General features: G+C 46.6%; 2 protein-coding genes and 1 pseudogene across 12 annotated transcripts in view; 1 reads left to right on the forward strand and 2 right to left on the reverse strand.

Moving 5' to 3' along the window:
* Positions 1–885: 885 nt before the first annotated feature.
* Cnot8 (CCR4-NOT transcription complex subunit 8) lies at positions 886–14,314 on the forward strand. 3 transcript variants are annotated; one of them, XM_040748699.1, is made up of 8 exons: positions 886–1,085; positions 2,294–2,434; positions 5,925–6,131; positions 7,762–7,955; positions 10,155–10,316; positions 11,066–11,210; positions 11,946–12,056; positions 13,122–14,314. In XM_040748699.1, exons 3-8 carry the CDS (start codon positions 6,015–6,017, stop codon positions 13,269–13,271), a joined length of 879 nt encoding a protein of 292 aa, XP_040604633.1. In that variant the 5' UTR covers positions 886–1,085; positions 2,294–2,434; positions 5,925–6,014; the 3' UTR covers positions 13,272–14,314. The 3 variants fall into 3 exon arrangements, with proteins under 3 accessions (XP_040604633.1, XP_040604634.1, XP_040604635.1); XM_040748700.1 differs by lacking the exon at positions 2,294–2,434; XM_040748701.1 differs by lacking the exons at positions 886–1,085; positions 2,294–2,434; positions 5,925–6,131; positions 7,762–7,955 and adding an exon at positions 8,524–9,255.
* A 2,006-nt stretch (positions 14,315–16,320) lies between these two features.
* The window catches only part of Gemin5 (gem nuclear organelle associated protein 5), a 46,163-nt gene continuing 37,397 nt past the window's right edge, over positions 16,321–25,086 (reverse strand). For 6 of the 9 annotated variants that reach the window (XM_040748697.1, XM_040748696.1, XM_040748692.1 and 3 more), the window contains 5 exons: positions 24,726–24,980; positions 21,635–21,797; positions 20,020–20,512; positions 18,294–18,390; positions 16,321–17,695 (listed from right to left, as the gene is read on the reverse strand). In XM_040748697.1, coding sequence (XP_040604631.1) covers positions 17,513–17,695; positions 18,294–18,390; positions 20,020–20,512; positions 21,635–21,797; positions 24,726–24,980 — 1,191 coding nt within the window. In that variant the 3' untranslated portion in view covers positions 16,321–17,512. The remainder of the gene's footprint in view (positions 17,696–18,293; positions 18,391–20,019; positions 20,513–21,634; positions 21,798–24,725; positions 24,981–25,086) is intronic. The other 3 variants (XM_040748694.1, XM_040748693.1, XM_013111627.3) reach the window with 1 other exon arrangement.
* On the reverse strand, positions 21,804–24,714 carry LOC121141342 (annotated as a pseudogene).

Here is a 25,086-nt window from a genome sequence, read left to right on the forward strand (position 1 = left end):
GACTAGGAGACGGGACGTCAGAAGGGAGACACCTGCTGTATGCTTACCTACAGCCCCTAGAAGAGGAAGCACCTGGAATGGAGGCAGGAGCTGCACTAGGCTCCCCCCTCTTCCTCTCGGAGAAGGGGTAGGGCTCCTGCGAGGCCTCAGTCTTCTTGCCTCTCGGGGGAGAGAGCACGAGGCGACGGTGCATCCCAGCGTGGCCTCGTTGCCACCAGAGACCTGTCCCCAGCGGGACAGTGGATGGAGGACTCTGGTCGTCTTTCCCATTCTGCACTCCCCCGCAGCGCTAAGAGCCGACCGCGCAGGCCCGCCCGAATGCTGCACTGCACAGGCCATCCGGTTGCCATGGCAATGCTCCAGCCAGGTCCCGGGAGGCCGTGCTCAGCTAACCTCAGTCACGACTCGGTTTGGTGGCGCTCCCCACCCCCAGCTAATGGTTCCCCAGAAGGGGTTCCGCGAGTGGATATTATGTGAATGAGAAATCTAGGGCGAGCAATCGAGGGGTCAGGACACCCCACGTGCCCTGCGCCATCAGTAGTCGTAATGCGCCCTGACATTAAGAAGGGCGTCTTGACTGGAGGCTTGGTCAGAGTGGCCACGCCCTCGTGGCCATCTTTATATTCTGTCTTTCCCCGCGGTGCGACTCGGGACACCCCAGAACCCAGCTGAGGTCGTAAAAGATGAGGCACAGAAAGTTGTCTGCCGTCTGAGGATGCACGTCACACTTCGTTCTGCGCACGCGTCCTCCGACACCGCCCAGCCCCCTCATTCTGCGCCTGCGCAGAGAGGCGGGCGAGTCACCTGAGCGCGTACTTGGGGCGGAGCGGGGACAGGCGGGCGGGCGCGTGCCCGCCTGGAGTGACGCGGGAGAGTAGGCGAGTCGGACGGGCCGAAGGGTAGAGCGGCACATCCCGCTGGTTTGGTGCACATCGTCGGCCTCTCTGGGCGCGGGGGCTCGAGTCTCACTGGTCCTCTGGGTTCCTGGAGCGGATCCGGGGCAAGAGGGAAGAGAGCTCCGGGTCAAGGGCCACTGCTGCCCGGACTCGGCCGCCAGCCCGCGCTCGGCGGGGCCGCCAGCCAGGGTAAGCGGGCTGGGTTGTTCATGGAAGGAGCCTGGGGCGGAAGTGCCTCCGTGGCGACCCATCCTACACACGGGAACACTGAGGCGCAGAGGCCAAGGCGCTCCGGATTCCCAGAGTTCGGCTTGGAGGCCTTAAGGAGTGGTAGGGAAGGCTGGAGGCCGCCCTGCTTGGATCTTGGGGTGCTGCAGCTTTGCGTGGTAGGGCCACCCTGGGAGAACCAGCAAGCTGGTTGGGGCGCCGGCTGAGTTCAGGGTTGTGGCCTGGAACGCCCCGGAGGGGACCTGTTGCCATTTCTTCTAACGGGCCGCAGCTTCCTCCTGCGCTGGTCTTGCACGGCACAGCCTTTGTTTAGTCTTCTGAAACAGGGAAGTGAAGCTTATTGTTTCCCAGCCGCTCTGGCAAAAACAGGCAGACGAGCAGGAGACACTCAGCTGAACGATCTGCACCATCTGCAGGGAGAGCATGTTTCTGGCTTTTGCACTGCTTGCTCTTCATAGCTCACCTGGATGCACAGGGACCCCTGCTTCGAAGTTTGGATAATCAGGAGCAGTCTGAACAGATTGCTTTGCAGCCTGCACAGGGCAGAGAGGTGTCTGTCTGTGAACTCCTTTTCTTTTTGCAGTTTCAAATGTAGCTGGTGTGGGGATCAAGTTTTAACGAGACAAACATTGTATGGGATCAAAATTTTTGCTTTAAGGGGTTGGAGAGATCGCTCAGCTGCTAAAAGCGAATTCTGCTCATGCAGAGGATGGGTTAGGCACCCAGTAACTGTATCAAGTGGGTCACAACGCCTATAACTCTAGCTCAGGGTATCCAGTACTCTCTTCCGGGCCAGTACTGCACTACCATGCACACAACACCCCTTCCACACTCCCATAAACGAAAGGAATAAAAACAAACATTTAAAGAATAATGCAGGCTGGGCTAAGAGGCGGCTCAGCGGTTAAGAGCACTGGCTGCTCCTCTAGAGGATCCGGGTTTGATCCCCAGCACCCACATGGCAGCTCACAGCTGTCTGTAACTCCAGTTTAGGGGATCCATCGCACCAGGCATGCATATGGTGCGCATAACTATGCATGCAGGCAAGATACACATAAAATCAAACTTTTAAGAAATATTAAAAGAATGCAGACTCAACGTCCGAACCTCCCTAAGGAATTTTGAAGAATAATTTTATTAGAGATTAATTTTTATTAATTTTATTTCAGTGTGTCTCTGTGGATGTATGTCACACAAGTGTGTTGGTGTCAAAAGCAGGCAGAAGAGGTGTCAACATTCTCCGAAGCTGGAGTTACAGACAGTTGTGAGCCAACTCAGATCCAAACTCTGGTCTTCTGGAAGAGCAGCAAGTGCGCTTAACTTCTAAGCCATCATTCCAGCCCCCATTCTTCTCCTTTAAACTATTATATTTTTATTATATCTTTTCCTTTAAGCTATATGATATTATTGTATACAGCTTATAATAGTAACTATTATTGTATGCACATATGTGCCAAGTTGCCCACGTGGAAGTCATGATAAGCTGGGGTTAAGGTCTTATATCAAGTGAGATTAGGGCTCAAACTTAAGTTGTTAGGCTTGGCAGCGAGTGCCTTTACCACCAAGCTGGTCTTTTTTGTTTTCTTTTCTTTTAGAAACAGGTCTTAGCCAGTTGTGGTGGGGGACACCTTTGACCTCAGCACTTAGAGGCAGAGGCAGGTAGATCTCTCTGAGTTAAAGGCCAGTTTGGTTTACAGAGTGAGTTCCAGCACAGCCATGACTGCCTAGAGATATTTGTGTCAAAAAAATAAACCATGATGACCCTCCCTCAGCCTCCTGAGTGCAGGATCACCGTATTATTTCCGAGTATATTCAGCTAGGATGCTAGTTTTTCTTTGAGTTGCGAAATTTGTTACTGTACTTTAGGGGTTGTGTTATACTAACTGTACTTGGAAACAGACTCAGTTCTGCTCTGAGATACGAGGGAAAGGCTGAAAAAGAGAAGTCTGTCCTGTTTCTTGGAGCCTGGGCTCCCTGGCTGGAAAGTGGATGCCCTTGGTCTCTGCTGGGTTGCTGTTTTCTCTCTCCCCAGCAGCCTTTATGCCCAGGAAGTTCACCTGCTCAGTTAAATGTATGTCTAGAATTCCTGTGGATCTGACTGTGAATGACAGGGTCCAAAGCCAAGGCTGGTCTGGAACTTGTGATGCCTCAGCACAGGGTGGTCTCCTGAGGCATGAGCCACCACTCTCCTCCTGGTTCATCTGGGCTGGAGTCTGCTACTCATATTCCCACAGATCTGCTAGGGGAAGGTTTGCTGTGGGAATGTCTTGTGGGTCTTTGTTGGTGTCTACTCCTGTGTGGTCCTCCTTTAGCAGATAATGTGGCAGTAGCTTTGAAAGTGATTGACATCCTAAGACACATTCCCTTTTAAACACCTTGAGGCAGTCTGTTTGTTTCTTTATGCTTGTGTCCCTTTTGCTTTAATTAATGGAAATATCTTTTAAAAGTTTAGGAGTGACACCACTTACCTTCTGTAGTTTATGGGAAACAAGGTTGTGGCACCTGTTTCACAGTAACTGGGCATGTAAAGTGACTTCAGGAGCCAGATGAAGGAGCTCATGACTGTAGCTGCAGTACTTGGGAGGGAGAGACAGGATTGGTTGTTACAAGCGTAGAGGCCAGCCTGGGTACCTGTTGAGCAAACATTTTCTCAGTTTTGTCAGAAAGTTGAATTTACTGGACATTCATTGTGAATATGCCTCTTTCCTGTCCTTTGTTAGTTCACTTGCAGGCCTTCATTAATAGAACAAAAACAGGATAGGTGTATTGTGTCTCTAAGAAGTAACTGCCACATGTGTGTATGTTGGGAGCTGCCACAGTCACTAAGTTTTTAGTTTCAAGGAAGCATCTATAAAGTGTGGACTGCCTTGAATGAAAGGTCTAGTAAGAAGTAGACAGCATTAAGAACGATCCTCAGCTGGGTGGTAGTGGCACATGCCTTTAATCCCAGCACTCAGGAGGCAGAGACAGGTGGATTTAAGAGCCAGTCCAGGACAGCCAAGGCTGCACAGAGAAACCCTGTAAAGACCCCCGCTCTCTTCTGGAGTCTCTACTGCACCTGTCAGTTCTGAGGTAGAAAACAAGGACTTCCCTTGTTCTGGCCGTTAGAAACCCCTCAAATTCATGTAGTTACTGATTTTTTTTTTGCCCATGAGCACTAGAGCTCACCGTTATATACTGTGTGGAGGATCCGTACAGTGGGTTTACTTAAAAAGGAAGCTTTTATGGGCTGTAGAGTTGACTCAATGACTAAGGGCACTTGTGAAAGACCCAGGTTTGAATTCCAGCAACCACAGGTAGGCTTACCTAGCCTCCTAGGACAGGAAGCACACATATGGAACAGAGATGCAGACAAATAATAAAAATAAATCTTAAAAAAAGAAAGGAAGCTTTTATGCCATTATGTATAACCCCACTCCACTAACTTGTGTTTAACTTTCCAAGTTAATGCCAGAGCCCTTGTGGGATGTGTGTGTTTGTGTGTGTGTTTTGGTAGAGGATCAGCTTGAGGTTGTTTTGTAAACATGAGCTCTATGTTGGTTTGCTGTAGTGACAGTGTTATTCCGAGCTCAAATTGTATTGACCCAGCTGAGTACTTTGTCCTGTGGTATACATCACTGGCCAGCTCCTGCTTGAATTATTTTACTTGCCACCCTCTGTTCTTCTTGGAAGTATTTCACTTTATGTATATGAATGTTTGGCTGCAGAATATCTTTACCATGTGTTGATCTAGTGCACGTGGATGCCAGAAGAGGGCATCAGACCCCCGGCCCTGGAATTACAGATGGATGTAAACTACCATTTGGGTACTAGGAACTGAACCTGGATCCTCTGCAAGAGCATTAACTAGTGTTCAACTCCAGTCCCACGACCCTGTTCTTATTGTGGAGTTATTGTGGAGTTAGTGCTTAGCTTCTTTATTATGTCTTAAAAAGTAGACCTCACAGAGCTGCAGAGATGGCTGAGCAGCCAAGAGCATTTGCAGCTCTTGCAGAAAATTCAGGTTTGGTTTCCAGCACCCATATGGTGGTTCACAACCATCTCTAAGTACAGTTCCAGGGGATTTGATGCCCTCGTCTGGCTGCACTCACACAGACATGTATGCACACACTAGTTACCCCCCCCGTTGTAGCTCTGACTGTCCCACAACTCACTTTGTAGACCAGGCTTGCCTTGAACTCATAGAGAACCATCTGCCTCTACCTCCCGAGTGCTGAGATTAAAGTTATGTGCCATCATATCCCACATAACTTCCCATTTTTAATGTCACTGTTAAGGGTTCAGGTTAGTAAGTAGGGCCTTTCTTTGTATTGAGAGAACAAACTTGATAAAGGCAAGTGTAAACACTCCACAGGTAGTGAAGGCTGAATGTACTTACTGTGTCATTGAAGTTATGGTAAAACTCAGGTTTGTGTGTGTGTTTGTTTTGGGGGGGGGTGTTTGGTGTTTTGAGACAGGATATCTTTGTATAACAGCCTTGGCTGTCCTAGAACTCTTCTGGAGACCAGGCTGGCTTTAAACTCTGCCTCTCAAATGCTGAGATTAAAAGTGTGGGCCACCACCACCCCTCGTGTTTGTTTTGAGACAGGGTCTTGCTATGTAACCCTGGTTAACCTTGAGTGGACTCAGTAGGTAGTCTGGGCTAGTCTAAATCTCTCCATCCTTCTACTTTGGCCTCCTGAGTGTTAGGATCACATATCTGGGTCACTGTATCTGGCTAAATTACAATTCTGATGTTTGTTTTGTTGGCATCTTACACTATAGTTTAAACTTACATGATTTCAAAATCTTTCAATCTAGATTGGACCCAGTGTGGGCGATCAAATCAAACGGGAGGAGGCTTGTTCGCCCACATAGTTAACTCACAGTGGCTCCTCACGAGTCTTCAGGATGCCTGCGGCACTTGTGGAAAATAGTCAGGTCATCTGTGAGGTGTGGGCCAGCAATCTTGAGGAGGAGATGAGGAAGATCCGAGAGATTGTCCTCAGCTACAGCTACATTGCCATGGTGAGTAGATCCTTATCCCCAAAGGTCAGGCTGACAGATCTGCATTTCTTCTGTGAGTCAAGGCAGCTAGTGTCTCTGAGGAGATCACAGCCTCTGATGCAAGTTTTGTACTGCTCCTGTTTGATAGTCTTTTATATTTTATTTTTGTTTATTTTAGGGTCTGGATAGGCAGTCCTCGGTAGCCCAAACAGGCCTTGAAAGGAGCTTGTGCCGATCTTCCTACTCCTGCCTTCTGAGCGGAGTTTATCCATTTGTTCCATTGTGCCCACTGCGTGTGTGGCGCTGCCTAGGTGTGTCTCTTCACACGTGTGAATCTCACCATGTAGTATTTATTTATTAATTAAATTTGGAGACACAGTTTCATGGAACACAGGCTCCTCTTGGACTTGCTAGATATCAGGACTTGACTTCCTGATTCTCCTGCTTTATCTCCCAAGTGCTGGGATTATAGGCATGTGCCAACATGTGTGGCTTTTATTTTTAAAATATTCAAACATTCTTTTTGTTGCTAGCACTCAGAAGTCAGGAGATGCTAAATTCCATATCTGGCATTTCTGGGTCAAGTGGGAATATCTGGTACTATGTAGCTCACTTTCCTGGCTGACCTCTGGGAAGGTGAGGCTTGTCTTGGACCAGCCCCTGAGTGAGCAGGCTCTCTGTTCTACTCTGTGCTTGTTCAAACTCTGCTTTCACTATTCTCTCATGAGAAGCACTAGCCTCACAAGGTGTCTCATCAGGCTAAGATCCTGCAATCCTGACACTTGGGACAGGGGGGATGGGATATGGATGGATTAGTTCAATACACTTGGGGAGATCAGGGGTTCAAGACCAGCGAGTTTAGGTCAGTCTGGGCTTCATAAGGGACTTCAATGAGATAGTCACTCAGGAAAAAGAATGACTGTATTTGTTAAGGCTGGACCAAGATGAAAGCTCTGAGCATCAGGCCAGCAGCCATGACTTAAGTCTAAGTCATACAAAGAAGCTAATGTAAAGGAACAAAGGGCCCGTGAGCCACTACATCCAACTTGGCTGTATTTGTATTTATTTAACTCAGAAGCTCCTTCCTGGGGGCTGGAGAGATGGCTCAGCAGTTGAGAGTACTTGTTGCTTTTCCAGAGGACCTGAATTCAATTCCCAGCGCCCACATGACAGTTTAACTGTCTGTAACTCCACTTCGAGAGACTCCAACACCCTCACACAGGCATATATGCAGGCAAAACACCAATGCACATAAAATAAAAAGTATTAAAAAAGTTTCTGGGGCTGGAGAGATGGCTCAGCGGTTAAGAGCACTGATTGTTCTTCCAAAGGCCCTGAGTTCAATTCCCAGCAACCACATGGTGGCTCACAACCACCTTGAATGAGCTCTGATACCCTCTGCTGGTATGCAGGCAGAGGATTGTATACATAATAAATAAAATATTAAAAAAAAACAAAAACCAAAAAACTTTTTAAAAAAAGTTCCTGCCCAATTTCACACCTGCCTTCAGTACCTTGTGTCTGGTTGTGTTCTAGTTCTTGGGAGTTTATCCTGAGGCTTCTATCAACTGAAGAGCAATTTTGCTCATGAGTTGCTAGCCCAGTACCCACTGTCTGGTGAGACCTAATGGTGAGAGGCTTTTGTTCCTAGGACACAGAGTTTCCAGGTGTTGTGGTACGACCAATTGGTGAATTTCGAAGTTCCATAGATTACCAGTATCAGCTTTTGCGGTGCAATGTTGACCTTCTAAAAATCATCCAGCTGGGCCTTACATTCACAAACGAGAAAGGGGAATACCCTTCTGGAATCAACACTTGGCAGTTCAACTTCAAGTTCAACCTGACGTAAGTGTCTTGAGACCCCTCACTGCTATTCATAGATGGCTATATTTGAGTGGACTGAACTGATTTCCATAGGTTTTACTAATCATAGCTTTTTTTGGAGAAGGGAGAGACAGGGTCATTATTATGTATCTCTGGCTGTCCTCGAATTTGCTATATAGACCAGGCTGACCTTGAACTCAGAAATCTACCAGTCTCTGACTCCAGAATCCAGAATGTTGGGATTAAAGGTATGTGCTACCTACCACAGGCTAATTATATTTTTAGTATATTGAGCATACATAGGCATAAGAACAGTCAAGAAGTTTTCTTTCTTTCTTTCTTTCTTTTTTTTTTTTTTTGGTTTTTACGAGACAGGGTTTCTCTGTATTGTTTCGGAGGCTATCGGTCCAGCCCGGCCTCGAACTCACAGAGATCCGCCTGCCTCTGCCTCCCAAGTGCTGGGATTAAAGGCGTGCGCCACCACCGCCCGGCAAGAAGTTTTCTTTCTTTCTCTTCCCTTCCTTCCTTCTTTTTTTTTTAAAGACAGGATCTCTATATAGCCCTGGCTGTCCTGGAACTTGTTATGTAGACCAGACTGGCCTCAGACCTGCAGAAGTCTGCCTGCCTCTGCCTCCAGAGTGCTGGGACTATAGGCATAAGCCACAATGTCTAGAAGCTTAGTTTTCTTTAAAGAACTCTTGCAATTTATCCTTAAAAAAAAAAATTCCAGGCTGTTGTGTAGCTTAGTGGAATAGCACTCAAATAGTATATCTGAGGCCATGAGTTTATTCCCTACTACCGTAGAAGGGAAACAACCCAGTTAAAAGTTGGCAAAAGATAGGCTGTCACCTTACACACTTTTCATCCCAGCACTCAGGAGGCAGAGGCAGGCAGATCTCTGTAGGTTCAAGGCTATCCTGGTCTATATAATCAGTTCCAGGACATCCAGGACTACTTAGAAAACTGGAAAAAGATCTAAGTAGAGTGTAGTAAGTCTTGTCAGACTTTCTTTGGACTGCTAGGTCCCAAATAATGACAGAGACTTAATATGAAAGCTTGGCCTTAGCTTAGGCTTGCCCCACTGACTCTTAAATTAGCCCGTTTTTATTAATCTGTGTTCTCACATGGCTCTTTACCTCTCCTCCATTCTGTACACACTACTCCTGTGTCTCGATGGCTAATCCCTCGTGCACCTGAGCTCTTGTCCCTGGAAGTCCTGCCTATCTTCTCCTGCCTAGCTATTGGTCATTCAGCTCTTTATTAAACCAATGAGAATAAAACAGTGACACATTTTCACAGTGGGATCAAATATTCTGCAACAGTAGGTATTTTCTTCTTTTTTTTTAAAGGTTTTTAAATTTCATGTATATGAATGTTTTGCCTGCGTGTATGTCTGTGCATGATGTATATGCTTGGTGTCCACAGAAGTCAAGAGGGCATCAGATCTCCTAGGACTGGTGTTACAGATGGCTGTGAGCCACCATGTGGTTGCTGGGAACTGAATCTGGGTCCTCTGCACAGGCTGTACTGAGCCTCCTCTCTAGCCCCTCCTTTTTATTTATTTTTAGAATAAGCTTGCTTTTTTTCTGTTAAGTTTGTTTTGTATAATTCTATTATAAATGGTACAAAGAAGTAAAAATATGAATGGTTAAAAATTTAAAAACGGCCGGGCGGTGGTGGCGCACGCCTTTAATCCTAACACTCGGGAGGCAGAGGCAGGCGGATCTCTGTGAGTTGGAGGCCGGGCTGGACCAATAACCTCCAAAACAATACAGAGAAACCCTGTCTCGTAAAAATAAAAAAATAAAAAATAAAAAAATAAAAACGAGGGCTGGATAGAGGCTTAGTGGTTAAAAGCACTGGCTACTCTTCCAGAGAATCCTGAGTTCAATTCCCAGCCCCCATGTGGCAGCATTCTAAAATGGGGTCTGAATGCTCTCTTCTGGTGTGCAGGTGTACATGCAGACAAAACACCCATATACATAAACAAATCCCAGCACTCAAATGGTGGCTTACACATGTCTGTCTAGTTTATTCGTTTGCTTTAAAAAAAAAAAAAGCTCAAGTAAGAGGATGTAGATCTTCTGTAATTAGGAAATACAGATTTGTCGATTTGCAGAGAGTTTCAGGGATGCTGTGTTCCAAATTATAAGATGATGGTGATATTTCTCCTGCTTCTGTCTCATTACCCACCATCCACACTGACACCTTATTTTTCAGCGAGGATATGTACTCCCAAGATTCCATAGACCTCCTTGCAAACTCAGGGCTGCAGTTCCAGAAGCATGAGGAGGAAGGGATCGACACACTGCACTTTGCAGAGCTGCTCATGACGTCGGGAGTGGTTCTCTGTGACAACGTCAAGTGGCTTTCCTTTCACAGGTCAGTCCTTGACACTGTGGCCTCTGTCTCTTCCTTCACAGCTTTTGTCTTTTGCCTTTGGGCTGCACTGGACAGGAACTGAATTCTGGTTGATTTGAGTCCTGCTGGCTCTTTGGTGGCAGAAGTGCTGGAGGTGGCGATGGTGCTCCTTTGTTCAGTGTTAGGGAGCACTGGTACTCATGCATCAGTGTTAGGGAGCACTGGTACTCATGCATCAGTGTTAGGGAGCACTGGTACTCATGCATCAGTGTTAGGGAGCACTGGTACTCATGCATCAGTGTTAGGGAGCACTGGAGCACATCACAGGCTTTGCTTCCCATATCCTTCAGTGCTGTACTCCAGGTGGATGGAGGGTGCTGTGTTTTTTCAGCCTGGTATGGGGTTGTCCTTCCTAAGGACTTCAGATGGCAGACAGCCTTTCAATACTTTTGGAGGGTTTTTTGTTTTTAAAGGTTGGTGTGTATGTGTGTGTGTGCGAGTGCCTGGTGCCCAGGGAGTCCAGAAGAGGATGTTGGACCCTTTGGAGCTCGAGTTACAGGAATTTGCGATCTATCTGACATGAGTGCTGGGATTTGAACTCTCTTAGCTGATCTTCTCCATGGCCCCTACAGCCTTACTTTTCAGTTCTGATGAATCAAATTCACAAACTATCAGGTCAAATGCCCAGCCTCAGGTGGCATTGTAGATCCCAAGTGGTTTCAGGCTGGGCTGGAGCTGCCCTCTGACAGCTGCTGCTTTCTTCCCTGCAGTGGTTATGATTTTGGCTACATGGTAAAGTTGCTTACCGATTCTCGATTGCCAGAAGAAGAACATGAGTTTTTCCACATCCTGAACCTTTTCTTTCCGTCCATTTACGATGTGAAATACCTGATGAAGAGCTGCAAGAATCTTAAGGTAACAGACAGCGTACCCTTTGAGATTCGCAGTCAGCGGCATTGTCTGAGCCGCCAGACTTCTCTAAAGAGGGTGCAAGTGAGCTGAGTGGCTCAGGCCTTCCTCTGTAGCTGTCTTTGTTGGTAGCCTGTTTCTTGCATCTTGAGGTTGGCTGCCTTCCTCTTAGGCTGGAGAACCTCACAAAGTAGTTTGTGACATGAAGCCATGTGCAGTATGTTATGAGAGTCCTGCACTGTCTCGCATTCTCCAAGAGTTTTTTTTTAACTTTTTAAATGTTTAAGAAGGCCCGATGGTGGTATTGCACACCTTTAATCCCAGCACTTGGGAGGCAGAGGCAGGCAGATCTCTGTGAGTTTGAGGCCAGCCTAGTCTACAGAGTGAGTTCTAGGACAGCCAGGGCTACACAGAGAAACCCTGTCTTTGGAAAAACAAAACAGTTGAAGATGTTGGGCCTGTGAGATGGTTTGGTGGGTGAAGGTGCCTGCTGCCAAACTTGGTGGACCAGAGTTTGATCTCTGCAGCCGTATGGTAGGAGAGAACTGACTTGGGAAAGTTGTCTTCTCATCTCTGCATACACATCGTGTATTGTTTGGGAAGGAGAGTGAAAATCTGAAGACTGTCTACCTACTGAGGCTTGTTAGATGAAAGGCCTGTGCTACTGCTAAATGAACTCATGAGTAGTCTTGAGTTCAGAATAGTGTTAGTATGTGACATCTCTTGTTTTCCGTCCTCTAGGGAGGCCTTCAGGAGGTGGCTGATCAGTTGGATTTGCAGAGAATTGGAAGGCAGCATCAAGCAGGCTCAGACTCCCTGCTGACAGGGATGGCTTTCTTCAGGATGAAAGAGGTAATGAGCCAGTGTGAGGCCTCTGCGTTCCCAGGCAGCTTCCCTGTACGAGTGTCATTTGTTAGTCTACCCACTTGGGCCAAGGATTATTTCTCAAATGAACAATGAATTTTTTCTCTTTTAGTTTATTTACCTACCCTTTAAGTTCTAAAATGTTTGAAGAGGAACAATATGCTTTGAAAAATTAACAATGAAAGCTGGGCAGTGGTGGTGCACGCCTTTAATCCAAATTCTTATTTGTGCTTTTAACCACTACTATGAGTTCAGGTTTTTATTTAACTTGTTTTCTGTGGCTTTGACAAAATAACTGAGGCCCTCAACTTCAAAGGACTAGTTTATTTTGGTTTACAACTGAGAGATTTTAGCCAGTAGATGGCTGGCTCTGTCTGCTCCAGCAAGCTAGAGCATCAGAGTGCTAGTGCCTGGAAGGAGGTCTGTTCATCTTCTGGTGGCTTGGGAACAGAGGAAGAGGCTGAGTACAGGACCTGGCCCTGACAACCTCAAGTCCCCCTCCTCAAGTTTTTACTATTTCCTAGTAGCCCTACAAGTTGGTGCTAAGCCTTCAACACAAAGACTTCTAGGAACATTTTAGATCTAATAGTAACAACTGTATTAGGTCAGTGGTTGCCAACTGGCACATTTGGTGATGCCTTGGAGATGTTTCTTGTTATGCTTAGCAGAGGTGGTGCTTCTGGCCAGGGCTGTGCTCAATGTCGGATCTCTTCAGTCACTGCCTGCCTTAGCTTCTCACCTGGCTTTCCTGACTTTTTATGGATAAGAAACCATGATGGCATGAAGTTGAAATGACTTGGCAAGCCTGAGCTCTGAATCGCTGCTTTGCTTGGCAGTAGCCCATGGTTCCCAGCAGTGACAAATCATAGGAATGCCGTATCTGTTGAGGAAGCAGAGCCCCGATGTAGATAAAGGAATAGGTAAAGCATGTGTGGGAGATGTTTGGTGTCACTGCTGAGTTAGTGTCCAGTCTGCTGAGTGTCAGGGCATAAGAAGCTGGGAGGTGGCATGACTCCTGGCCCCATTCTCAGCTGGTTCTGTCCTGTTCTGCAGCTATTCTTTGAGGACAGTATTGATGATGCCAAGTACTGTGGGCGCCTCTATGGCCTGGGCACAGGAGTGGCTCAGAAGCAGAATGAGGATGTGGACTCTGCCCAGGAGAAGATGAGCATCCTGGCCATGATCAACAACATGCAGCAATGATAGCGTGTGCACCGTGCCGTCTGTGCCATCCGCCCCAGCCATTGACTTGCATCTGCTCCAAGCAGAGACTTTGGGTTTCTGTTTAAAGATGCCTTTATTTTAGATCCAGAAGAAAGGGGTTTGCTCTGAATTTGTAAACAAGTCTTCCTTTTCCTCATGCCCACGTCCCTCTGCTGCCTCCTGCCACCAGCATCCATGGTTCCATGGACACCTTTTTAAACCTCCAGGATGTCTGAAACAAACTAGTAAAATGTATATGACTCTTACGTGTTGTCATTCTTTTTTCTTTTGGCTTTGCTGCTCTGCTGAAGATTCTCAGATGAGCTGAGGCCGCCAGGGAACATGGTGTATGTTCTTGGGAAGTAGGTCTGCAGTAGCAGGCTCTGCCCTGCCTGTCAGAGTTTTCCAGGACAGAGCAGTCCTGACTGTTCCAGTCAATAATTGCCGAGCTGAAACCTGGAGAGTTCCCGGTCTCCTTTTTGTGGCGTTAAGCTGGCAGCTGAGTCTCACCTCAGGTCATCTTAGTTTTCAGATGAACTGCCCTAGACTAGATCATGTTCCAAGTCCATTTTGTTCTCAGCAGGGTGGTCTCAATCACCTGTGTTCTCTTAGCTTCCATTCACTTGCTTTTATTTAGCAAGTCTGAGATGTCAAGAGGTGGTAACGCTGAGCTCGGGAATGTTAGGAAGTCACAGGAGCCACTTGTGAGCAGGGTGGTAAGGGACTTCACCTCAGGCCTCTGGGAGTCATCCCACAGCTCTGTCAGAAGCCGATGATCTTTTTTAAGGTTAGGCATTTTGGAAGTACTCTTTTGAAAAATGACTACAGAAAGTACAATTTTGAGAAAGCAGAAACTTCTTGGGAATGCAGACACATGGCAGCAGCTCACTGAAGCAGGAGTGGTCTTACATTTTAAAAGCTTGTGGGAAACTGAATTTGAAATGATTACAAAATGTCAACTATTAAAGCTGATATTTAAGATGCTTGTAAATATTATTTATGTTTTTAATTTTGTAAAATAAAGATTGCTTTTTAACCACTGGCATGAGGTGTGGTCTTTGTAGCTAGGATCTGGTATCTGTGATAGGATTGGCTTACCTCACAACCAATCAACCTTGGAAGGATGGTCTCATTGAGGGAGCATGCCTTCATACCCTGCTGGCGCTTGGGCCTTACTAGGACAGTAGACTAGCTTTAGTTATATTCTCCCTGGCTACTCATAGTGTTAGACTCAGTGGAATTCTGTAAAGCATTTGAACTTAACACTTCCTAATTGAGTTTTTTCCCAGCCTTTTCTGTTTGTTTGCAAAAAAAAATCAAGTATTGGGGCCCTTCTAGAGGATTCTTCTAGTCAGGGTCTTGTGTTATATAGGCTGGCCCTGACCTCCAAGCTGTCCTCCTGATAGCAAGTCGTGTAGGTTTGCACTACTGTACCAGACAGATCTAGAACTTTGGCTGGCAGGTTTGCACTTGACCTATCTATGAGGACTGTGGTGAAGGCTGCAGAATGGCTCTCAGTAATGGTGCCCTGGTGTGCCATTGGGCCTCACACAGGGTCTGGAACATTTTTTTAACTGAGCTTTTCTTAGAGGACAGCCCAAAAGCACTGAGAAGAAAAGCGGGACTGTCTAAGCATTACACAGAAGAGGTTCTAGGAGGGACCCAGGTGAGGAGTGAGCAGTCACATGAACACACAGGCCTGTGCAAAGGGGTGGGTGTCCTCTGATGCAGGTGGGGCTAGGGGAGGATGAAGAGAACCACTTTTGATGACCAGAGTTCAGCCCTGTGTGCCACTGACCTAGGATTCCACCGTTCCGTTTGCAAGGTTGAGCAACCTTAAGCCTCTTGCCAGCCATAGCTGGCATGTGAGAGTCCTGTGTTTCCAAATTACCAACGGGTACCTTAGTTTCCTAGTTTATTCAGTCAGTGAGCTTCCATTAAGTACCCACTCTCCACTTGAGCAGATGCTGTGGTGAACAATGGAGGGCAGTCCCCCTCACTGCAGGCAGAAGCCCACCTGTTGCCAGACAGTAAACGACTTACACAAATACAGCCTGAACTGTGTAAGGTCACGGGAGATTCAGGTTTAGGCATAGGGAGTGTTTTTAGGGGGAAAAAAAAGCTGATGTTAAAGGATGAGCAAGTCAGCCAACGTGGCAGCAGCTGGGCCAGATTTGATGCAGGGCGGGGTGCTGCGAAGAGGCAGGAGGTGAAGGTAAGGAAAGGGAAGGAAATACGGTCATTGCTGGAGGAATAGGGAACACCAGAGCAGATCCAAAGCACAAGGAAGCTAGTAAGAGGTAGAGGAGGGACTGGTGGCCACGTCTTTAATCCCAGCACCTGAGAGGCTGAGGCAGGCAGATTCCTGAATTTCAGAGCAGCCTAGTCTACAGAGTAAGTTCCAGGACAACCAGGGCTGCACAGAGAACCCGGTCTTGAAAAAACAAAAGCTTGCCCCCCATCCAAGAAAAGAGGTGGGAGAAGGTAATAGGACGGGTCTAGACCGGATTACTTTAGACAGGGCTAAAAACATCCCCCCCCCCCCCCCCCGAAAAAGGTTGCTTAGTAATACATGCTTTCTACTAGAACCTTGAGTGAACACCTATGTTTCTCTGGCTCTTTGTGGTTCTCATTGGTAGGGATACTGAAATAATAATATTCAAGTGATAGCAACCTGATTACATACATTTTTGAAAAGAATAGTTTAGGTGGAAAATGGCTGTCGTTTTTTCTGTTGGGTAGTTTTATTTTACATTTCTTTTTGACTGTGTATGTCTATGTACTATGGGTATGCCTGGTGACTGTGGAGGTCAGAAGAGGGCGTTATATCCCCTAGAACTTCAGTTATAGATGTTTGCAAGCCACCATATGGGGCTGAAATTGAACCCAGGCTCTGTGGAAGAACAGCCAGGGCTCTTAACCTGACTACCATTCTAACTAGACTTGAATCTGAAATACTCTTGCCCCTGGTCTTTCCCAGCAGTAACAGGTATGCAGTGTGCAGGGTTGCTCCCATCAAACATTGGTTTCAGCAAATCACAAAGGTGAGTTTATAGTTTACCAACTACTCTTTATTCAAGTGGAGGGGACCAGCTATTCCCATTCTGTAGATGAAATTGCTTGGAACTATCGAGTCCTCTATATAGTCAAGCCCACTAGCATCTTTCTCAAGACTCTTGCCTTTAAGACCAATGCATCTTCCTAGCATTCACACAGTGGTATAGTACTTCCTTATTCTGGGTTTAGCATGTTTTAGAGCCCAAAGCTAGATACACAACTATCTCAAGATGCACATCCCATGGAATTCCAGCTGGGAAAACTTCTTGCTGCCCACAGATGAAGCTTTCACAATGGACCTCAAGAAGCAGGAGGAAGGTATGCTCGGCCCACGCAACCTGAATATGCTTGCTTTTCCTGTCCTAGAACCAAGTGACAGTGGAGGCATCAGCCTCTGGCCTGTCTTGCTGGGTGGTAACTAGCAGCAGGCCCAGGGCTGGTGAATAAATAGTACTTAGGGTTCAGGTGTAAGTAAAGTATAACGACCTGGGAGTCACATGTAAAATGAGGAAATATGCATTGTTCTCCAAACTGTGTTTTAGTCAATTCCCAAAAAAAGGGTTTTATGACCCCAAAAGATTAAAGAACCACTAGCAGTGATTTTTTTCCTGAGCTGTCGACCATCAGTCATGTCACAAACCCTGAAGGACAACAGATGGCCTCATGAGCTCTGTTTGCAGAGAGCTTTAGCCATTTGTCCATATAAGCAACTCCATAAACAATACAATCACTGTTGATCAAATGAGAGCCAACCGGATGGGCAAGGCTAATTCCTTTAGTCTTCGAGAGGCGAGAAGGTCCAGCTGACAAATAATTAAGACGCCCCACCCAACAGTGATAAGCATATCAAGTGCACCTCCCACAGAAGGAGACGCTTCCTTCCGACCGTGAGGGTTTATAAAGGCAGCTGCATCTGGGAAAGACAGACTTTGGGTGAATACAAAGGCTTCTCTTTGCGGACACCACGTAAGGCTTGAGAAGGCTTGAGACGACGGTCTTGGTGAGGGCTGGTTCGCTCCATTACAGGAAACCACCTGGGAGGCACCAGGCAGGCTCCATTGTGAGTGGACTCAAGCTTCACCCTCAGCTGTCAGCTGGATCAGCATCTTTCCGTTGAAGATCAGGGTGAAGGCCTGGTGAACTGTGACTGAGAAGAAAGCTGTCACAAGTTGTGTGACACAGCTTTATGGCCTCTGGTAGTTCATGTGTGCAGGGTCTGGCAGAGTCCTGTAAGCTCTAGTGTGGCCATACTTCTGAAGCAGCTCCTGTGCTTGTTGCTGCATCTCAGGGTTCACAGCACCAGGACACTGTGACCCGATGTGAAGCAAGACAAGGCAGCACTCCAGCACATCTGGAAAGGGCCAGGCCTAAAACAACACAAGACAGGCAATGTCTGCAGGTGTGCGCGCTGACAATGCTACAGAGAAATGGAGAAACTGATGTGTCTGTTGGCATGTCCTCATGGGTGAGTCGTCTAAGTGTCCCCACACAACTCAGACACGCCACTGCTCCTAGCACCAGGCCACAGCCCAACGTGCTGCTCCTCCTTGAGTGCAAGGCATATGCTACCTACCATCCCCATTGTCCTGAATCTTTTACCTCTCAGTCATACAGAACTCTTGTTTGGTTTTCACCAAAACTGAGCTGAAGTCTACCATGTGGTGAGCACTGCTACTTTGCCAAATCACTTCAGCTAAGCAGAGATAACTGCATTCTAAGTTGCCTTTTTTTTTTTGGTCTTTTCAAGACAGGCTTTCTCTGTATACTCTTAAGCTGTCCTGGAACTTGCCCTGTAGACCAGAGAGCCTTAAAACTCAGAAATCACCTGCCTCTGCCTCCCCAATGCTGGGATTAAAGGCGTGCACCAGCACACCCAACTCTTGTATCCTAAAATTTTAAGAACATACAATGACAGATGTAGATGACCTTCAGGGTTTGTCATGAAGCATCTCCAAATACCCTTACCTTTATATTCTCTGGAAACTCAGCTATTTTCTCATTTGCCTCTGTGAGTCTTCTGGTTAATTCAGGGAGAGAGACTGGTGCCTTTCTTTCATCTCTGCTAGTAAGAGCAACAAACACAAGTCATATATGGTCACCCAACCTTTAATGTGTGCGATCACAATTGTCCTTGCATGCCACAGTGTGTCTATGTGGAGGTCAGAAGACAATGTTTAGGAATTGGTGCCCTCCTTCCATATGTAGGTTTCTGGAATGAAACTCAGATCATCAGGCTTGGTGGCAAATGCCTTTACCCACTGAGCAACCTCCCTCCCCCATCGTTTTTATTGTGATAAAATAATAGTTAAAACCATTTCGCCCGGGGGGCTGGAGAGATGGCTCAGTGGTTAAGAGCACCGACTGCTCTTCCAGAGGTCAATTCCCAGCAACCACATGGTGGCTCACAACCATCCATAATGAGATCTGGTGCCCTCTTCTGGCCTGCAGGGATACACACATGCAGGAAGAACACTGTACACAAAATAAATAAATCTTAAAAAAAAAAAAAACAAAAACCAAAACCATTTCACCCACCTAAAAACATACTTCTACTCATGCTGTGTAATCATCACTACCGTCCAGGACCTGAGCTTTTTTTTGAGACAATGTCTCATTGTGTGACCCTAGCTGGCCTCTTGAATTGAAAGGCATTCACTACCATATCTGCGCAAGACCAGAGCTCTTGCGAGACTAACGCTTGTCCTTCCGCGTAATGCTCTGTCTCTGCTTGTCGGCAGCACCCACTTGCTGTCTTCTGGAATCATTATGCCATCTACCTTGTAGTAAATGTAGTACATGTCACAATTTCCTTCTTAAATACTGTAAACATTGAGTAGTATTTCACTGAATGAATGAATATACCATTTCTGCTAATCTATCCACCTGTCCTTGGACACTGGGCTGCTCCCCATGTTCAGTGCTATCATGCACAGTGCTACAAGCGTTTACACTAATAGTGGGGTTTCAATTATTTAGCATTTATTTATTTAGACTGACTTTGCTGTATAGCTCAGACTGGCTTCAAACTTGGGGTCCTGAGTGCTGGGATTAAAGGCGTGCACCACCACCGCCTGGCTTGTACTTTCTTGAATCCAGCCACTTGTTATGCCTAAGTAACTTCAACTCATGAATACAGAAATTGAGAAGGCAACAAAATGGGATGAGACACACACCTACGAAGATGTGGTGTGTGCTTTTCTAATACTCGAGACACAGAATACAGGGGCTTCTGAGGAGAGATTGGAGACAAGAGTGAAAGGTCAGGGTCTCCAAGGAGTGGAAGGGCAGCCAGGAGTGGTGTATTAAGGTCCTCACAGAAATCTTGTGAGTCAAAGGTAAGAGCTGATCTGAGGGCTTTACAGCAATTTTTCCTAAAAGCAAACCTGCTGTGCTCACGCCTATAGTCCTAGCACTTGGAAGGCTGAGGCAGAAGGACTGCCACAGGGCAAGAGCATGTCTTTTTTTCTCTAAATTTATTATTATGAATACAGTGTTCTGCTTGCATGTATGCCTGCACGCCAGAAGAGGGCACCAGATCTCCTCATAGCACTCAGTGGTGAGTGCTGCTGTACGTAGAGCACTGAGCAGCTTCAGGAGGTTTGGAATTAGCTGTCTGACCTAGGTTTGCTGCTTCCTGTTATCTTGACACAGTTGCAGACAAGGCAATCCATGGTCCCAGACTTGAACTTACCTTGGGCTCTGTGGTTGGGAAGGTGGCTGCTCTGCTTCCTGGCTGGGGTCATCACTGTTGGGGCCGTTGGTCGTGGCTTTGCAGAGCTGACTCTTTTGGTGCTGGCGGATCATTTCTGCCAGTGTCTCTTGGACTTCAGCAACAGTCCTCTGGGAGGTCTGGAGGCTGGCGTGCCTTTCTGAGAAGAGCTCTCTGCAGGCACTAAGTAAATGCTCACTCTCGGCACTGAGCCTGAGACCTGGGTCTGGAGGCCGGCTTGACTGTGGCTGAGCAGTAGCCCCAGGCTCTGTGTCTTTGGCACTGTTACTGTCCTCTGGCTCCTTCTGCTCTTCAGAGGCTGTGCTTTTCACCCAGATGCTGGATTCAGAGACAGGCCCACAGAGTGCCCACCAGATTTCATACAGTTGTCCGTAAATAAAAAAGGCCTCTAAGCTTTTGAAAGCTGCAGTGGCAAGAGATAGGTCACCCAGTTTGTCTCGTAGGTGCTCACAGCCTAGAAGAAAAGGATCTTGGGATAGGTTATACATTTCTCTATCTGTGAGAAACCTGGCTTTTTACCCTTGTGTTCTGTCACCCAAGAAGACAGACCCCAGGAAAAAGGACAGCAACTCTTGTGATTATATCTTCTGCCCACAGCATTGGGACAATGCAAACACTGCCACAGGTGACGTCACTCACAGTATAACAGAAAAGTATTGCTTCATTAAGGACTCTGGGGTCATACTAATGTGGTGGGTAGAGGTATGAACCACACTGTGCTCTGAAAATTGAGATTAATTGTAGGGACTAATCACATAGTTAAGAAATGCCCAGCTTTCCTAATCTTTTCAGCTTGGAAACTTACGTTTATTTTATCTTACTTTTTGGTTTTTTTTGAGACAGTGCTACTGTAGTCTCGCTGTCCTGGAACTCGCACTGTAGATCAGGCTGGGTTTGAACTCAGAGATCCACCTGCCTCTGTCTCCCAAGAGATAGGATTAAAGATGTGTGCCACTGGGGCTGGAGAGATGGCTCAGAGGTTAAGAACACTGGCTGCTCTTCCAGGGGCCCTGAGTTCAATTCCCAGCAAACACATGGTGGCTCACAACCATCTACAATTCAGTCTGGTGCCCTCTTTCAGCATGTAGGCAGAACACTGTATATGTAGTAAATAAACAAATCTTAAAAAAAAAAAAAAAAGATGTGTGCCACCACTGCCCTGCCTTTTTTCTTGGCCTTTTTTTTTCTCCTGGTGGTGGTTTGATAGGGTCTCATGTAGCCTAGGCTGGCCTTAAACTCACCACACAGCTAAAGATTACTCTGAGCTGCTGCTTGGTCTGACCGCCCCCTTCCGTGCTGGGATGACAGAGTGTACCCCATTCCAGCTCTCCTTTACCTCTCTAGCTGAGCTTTAAGGGGAGAGCAAGGCCAGGTAAAGACACCAGCGGCTTGGTTTTCTGTCTCCCTTTGTAACCTATGCAGCTCAACATTTGTGGTGACCCTCCTGCCACAGCCTCATCACCTTCCAATGGCGTTGCCATTCCTAGCACAGTATCATTTGGGGTGGTTCTACTGTGCTACAATGGGAGGACCCAGGCAGAGATGTGTGTGTGTGTATGGGGGGGGGGTCACTTACCATCTGGGAGAAAGGCCGAGTAGATTTCCTGCATGAGGGTGAAGTTCCCTGAGGTGTAGCTCTGAAGCACAGCTTGCAGCAGTGCTGACACAGCCTCCTCCCAGGAGGCAACCTGTTGGCTCAGCATTGCCAGGGTCAGGTCATGGCAGACATGAAGCAGCAGCTGGAAAGAGGTCAGAGTCTCACTCACCTGCTGACACCCTCCTGTGCAGGGACCTGACCATCCTGGTCCCTCTGCACTGGAGGCCAGTCACACAGAACAGCTACTCTGGAAGGCCCTTCTTTATCTCCCACCTATCACCCTCTGTCTGGTAGTAAAGTCCAAGTATTCTGAGGAGATGCACTTAATGAAAACAGTAAAGGCAAAGAAAGCTGGCATGCCCAGGAAGCTGAGGCAGGAGGGTCATGAGATTGGGTTGTACAACATCCTGTTTTTAAGCTGCAAATAAAACCAAAGCAGTTTTAAGTTTCTGGATCTAAAAAGCTATAATTAGAAAAACAAAATGGGGGGGGGGGGGTAATGCTTAATTGGCCGAGTTAAGCTTAGCACACACAAGGCCCTGGGTTCAGTCCTCAGCGTCACATAAACTTGGTGTGGTGACACACACCTGTAATCTTAGCACTGGGAAGGTGGAGGCAGGAGGACCAGGACTTCAGGGTCATCTTCAGCTACATATGAAGTTCAGGGCCAGCCTGGGCTAGATGAGACCCCATTGCAAAACAAAAAGAAAATCAAAATAAATAATGGGACTACAGTTGATACCAATCCATCTCAGCATGTGGCGGTCAGAGGTACAATGTCAGTTGTCTTTCCCAATCACTCTCCATTTAATCTTTTTTTTTTTTTATCTTCTTGAGACAGGGTTTCTCTGTGTAGCCCTGGCTGTCCTGGAACCCACTCTGTCAACCATGCTGGCCTCAAACTCAGAGATCTGCCTGCCTCTGCCTCCTGAGTGCTGGGATTAAAGGGGTATGTCACCATCACCTGGCCCCATTTTTTTTTTGTTTATTTGTAAGACAAAAGTGTAATGAAAATTGGTAAGTGGGTATATATGATCCATGGTGCCAGTAATATGAAACTGTTACAGAAATGTAAAACAGAAGAGATGAAGAAAATGTTACATATCATCATCTGATTCCCCTTCTTCCTTCAAAGATTCCTTGGCGTATTTCTCTGCTTCCTCCCTTTTATATCTTGTGGAACAATTTCATGTCTTCCTTTAGTTAATTCACCAACCCAACTGAGCTTTAGTTCAAAAGCTTTATCCTTAACTTCATAAACTATATAAATTATTTTTGCAATCTCTCTTTAACTATATCACGGTAAGTCACTTCTTTCATCTGAAGCTTTTCTATTTCTGTCTTTGCAGCTTGCCTGGCTTTGGCAATGGCACAGTCCCAATAACCATATGAAACACCCTTCGTATCAATCATACAAAGCTGTGCACCATCATTCTCACTCTAAGACCCTAACATGAAACTGCAGCCAAAAGGTCTAACAGCGCTCAAGAGTGTATGAGTGTGTACATACATGGCCACTCTGTCTGCAAGATGTTTTAGAGGAATGTTATAGCCAAAGTTACATCTAAAGTTGGATGCTTCTTCTCTTGCTATGTCTGAGACTGCCATTCCAACATGTCGATCAACATTAAAAAGTCGTTTGTTGGAGCCTTCTTCATAAAGTTTAGAAAGAACTAATTTTTCTACTCCAAACACAACACCATCTTTACATCTCATCCCAATAGCTGTACTACTGTTTTCCACAGCCTTCATAGCATACTCAATTTGAAAGACTCTTCCACCAGAAGAGAATGTAGAGAGTGACAGGTCATACCTGGTCCCAATGGAGCTCATGGCGCCTCCCCCATTTTATTTTTTGAGGCAGGGTCTCTCCCAGAACCTGAAGCTCACCAACCTGGCTAGACTGTCTTGATAGCAAGCCCCTGGGGTCTACCTGCTCAGCCTCCTTAGTCCTGGGAACATGGGTGTAAACTGCCGTGTTAGAGAGTAAACACAGGACCTCACTTGAAGCAGTTTACCTACTCGACTGAACCATCCCTCCAGCAGTGTGAAGCATTCAGACAAGCAGTTTATAGCTAGCACCAAAACGAAGGCACAGAACACCTTTGTCAAACAACACCATTCTGACAGCATCCTTCTTAGTTACCTCCCTCACTTCACGCTCCTAGCACTATTTTTATGCCACAAGGATGTCTTTTTCCAGAATTTATATAAATGGAGTCACAGATTCAGTCTATTGGGTCTTGGGACTGGTCAGCATGTTTCTGGGGCTCACTGGTCTTTACAGAGATCTATCTGCTCTTCCCTTGTGTGTGGTTGTTTGGTGCTGCTGTGGACTAAACGTCTCCAAATATTTGTATATAGGTCTTTGAGGAGTCTCCTGATTTCATTTCTTGTTGTGAACTACCCAATCACTTGACTGGCTGGGTAAGAGTATGTTATCTTTGTAAGAAACTGCAAAGCTGCTTTTCATTTTGTATACGATTTGAGGAAGTCTCCTTACTCAAAAGTATAATGTCTTTTCATTTAAAAATTCAGAAAACAGACAAACTGAGGTATGTTTCCAAGATAAACCCTAAAGCAGTTTACAGCACGTCTAGGTAACCTGGGGGCAGGTGCTCTCTCTGGTGAGCAGGCGGTAGGATGGGTGAAACGGCGGCTCAGGAGAATTAAGAGGACTTCAGCTTTATTGTGTATAGCATTTTGTCTATATGTATGTCTATGTGTGATGTGTATGCCTGGTGCCCACGAAGGCCAGAAGAGGGTGTTGGATCCCTGAACTGGAATTATAGATGGTTGTTAGCTGTGTATGGGTACTGATAACCCAACCTGGACCCTCTGCAGGAGCAGCCATTGCTCTTAACCACTGAGCCATTACTCCAGTCCCAAACTTGCTTGTATTTTAAAATTAAACAAACAAGAGCCCCAAAGGAATATAGAGCTCAAGGCTTTCATCTGAGGGGGTCTTCCCAAGGCCTGGACTGCTATGTCTTTTTTGAGATACAAACTGTTTTACTCATTTTCTGAGGCATGAAGTACACAACTCCTGTTAAGGGTGGGCATGGCGCACCTGTCTGAAGGGAGTGTTACTTGTTGCAGATGGATACTTGACATCCCGCAGCTTCTGCAAGGCGGCCTGACACTGCTCCGGAGTGTCTACACTGAAGGTGTTGCGCCACACATCAGTCACTCTCTGCACCAAGGTTCCTTCAGAGCCCGTGGCCCACTGGTGGTAAACGGAGGAGGGGCTTCTGACCTCTGGAGGCTGCTTTTCCTCCAAGTGCCGGCACAGAAGCTCAAGGAGGCAGAAGACCAGTCTCTGGCCCTAGGACCCAGCAACAAAGAGGTATGATACACGAAAACGTAGATGACATGGCACACCCGTGACCCACAGTACCCAAGCCTCTTAGCAAGCCTGCTGTGTGAAAGGG

The sequence above is a fragment of the Mesocricetus auratus genome, unplaced genomic scaffold, assembly GCF_017639785.1.
Source record: "Mesocricetus auratus isolate SY011 unplaced genomic scaffold, BCM_Maur_2.0 Super-Scaffold_100007, whole genome shotgun sequence".
Classification (NCBI taxonomy): Eukaryota; Metazoa; Chordata; class Mammalia; order Rodentia; family Cricetidae; genus Mesocricetus; species Mesocricetus auratus.

What these genes read in the sequence shown, in the direction of transcription:
- Cnot8 (XM_040748699.1), top strand. Translation starts at nt 6,015, where the DNA reads ATGCCTGCGGCACTTGTGGAAAATAGTCAGGTCATCTGTGAGGTGTGG. An exon ending in AACTTCAAGTTCAACCTGAC is followed by an intron (nt 7,956 to 10,154) that starts GTAAGTGTCTTG and finishes CTTATTTTTCAG; the next exon opens with CGAGGATATGTACTCCCAAG. An exon ending in CTTTCTTCAGGATGAAAGAG is followed by an intron (nt 12,057 to 13,121) that starts GTAATGAGCCAG and finishes CCTGTTCTGCAG; the next exon opens with CTATTCTTTGAGGACAGTAT.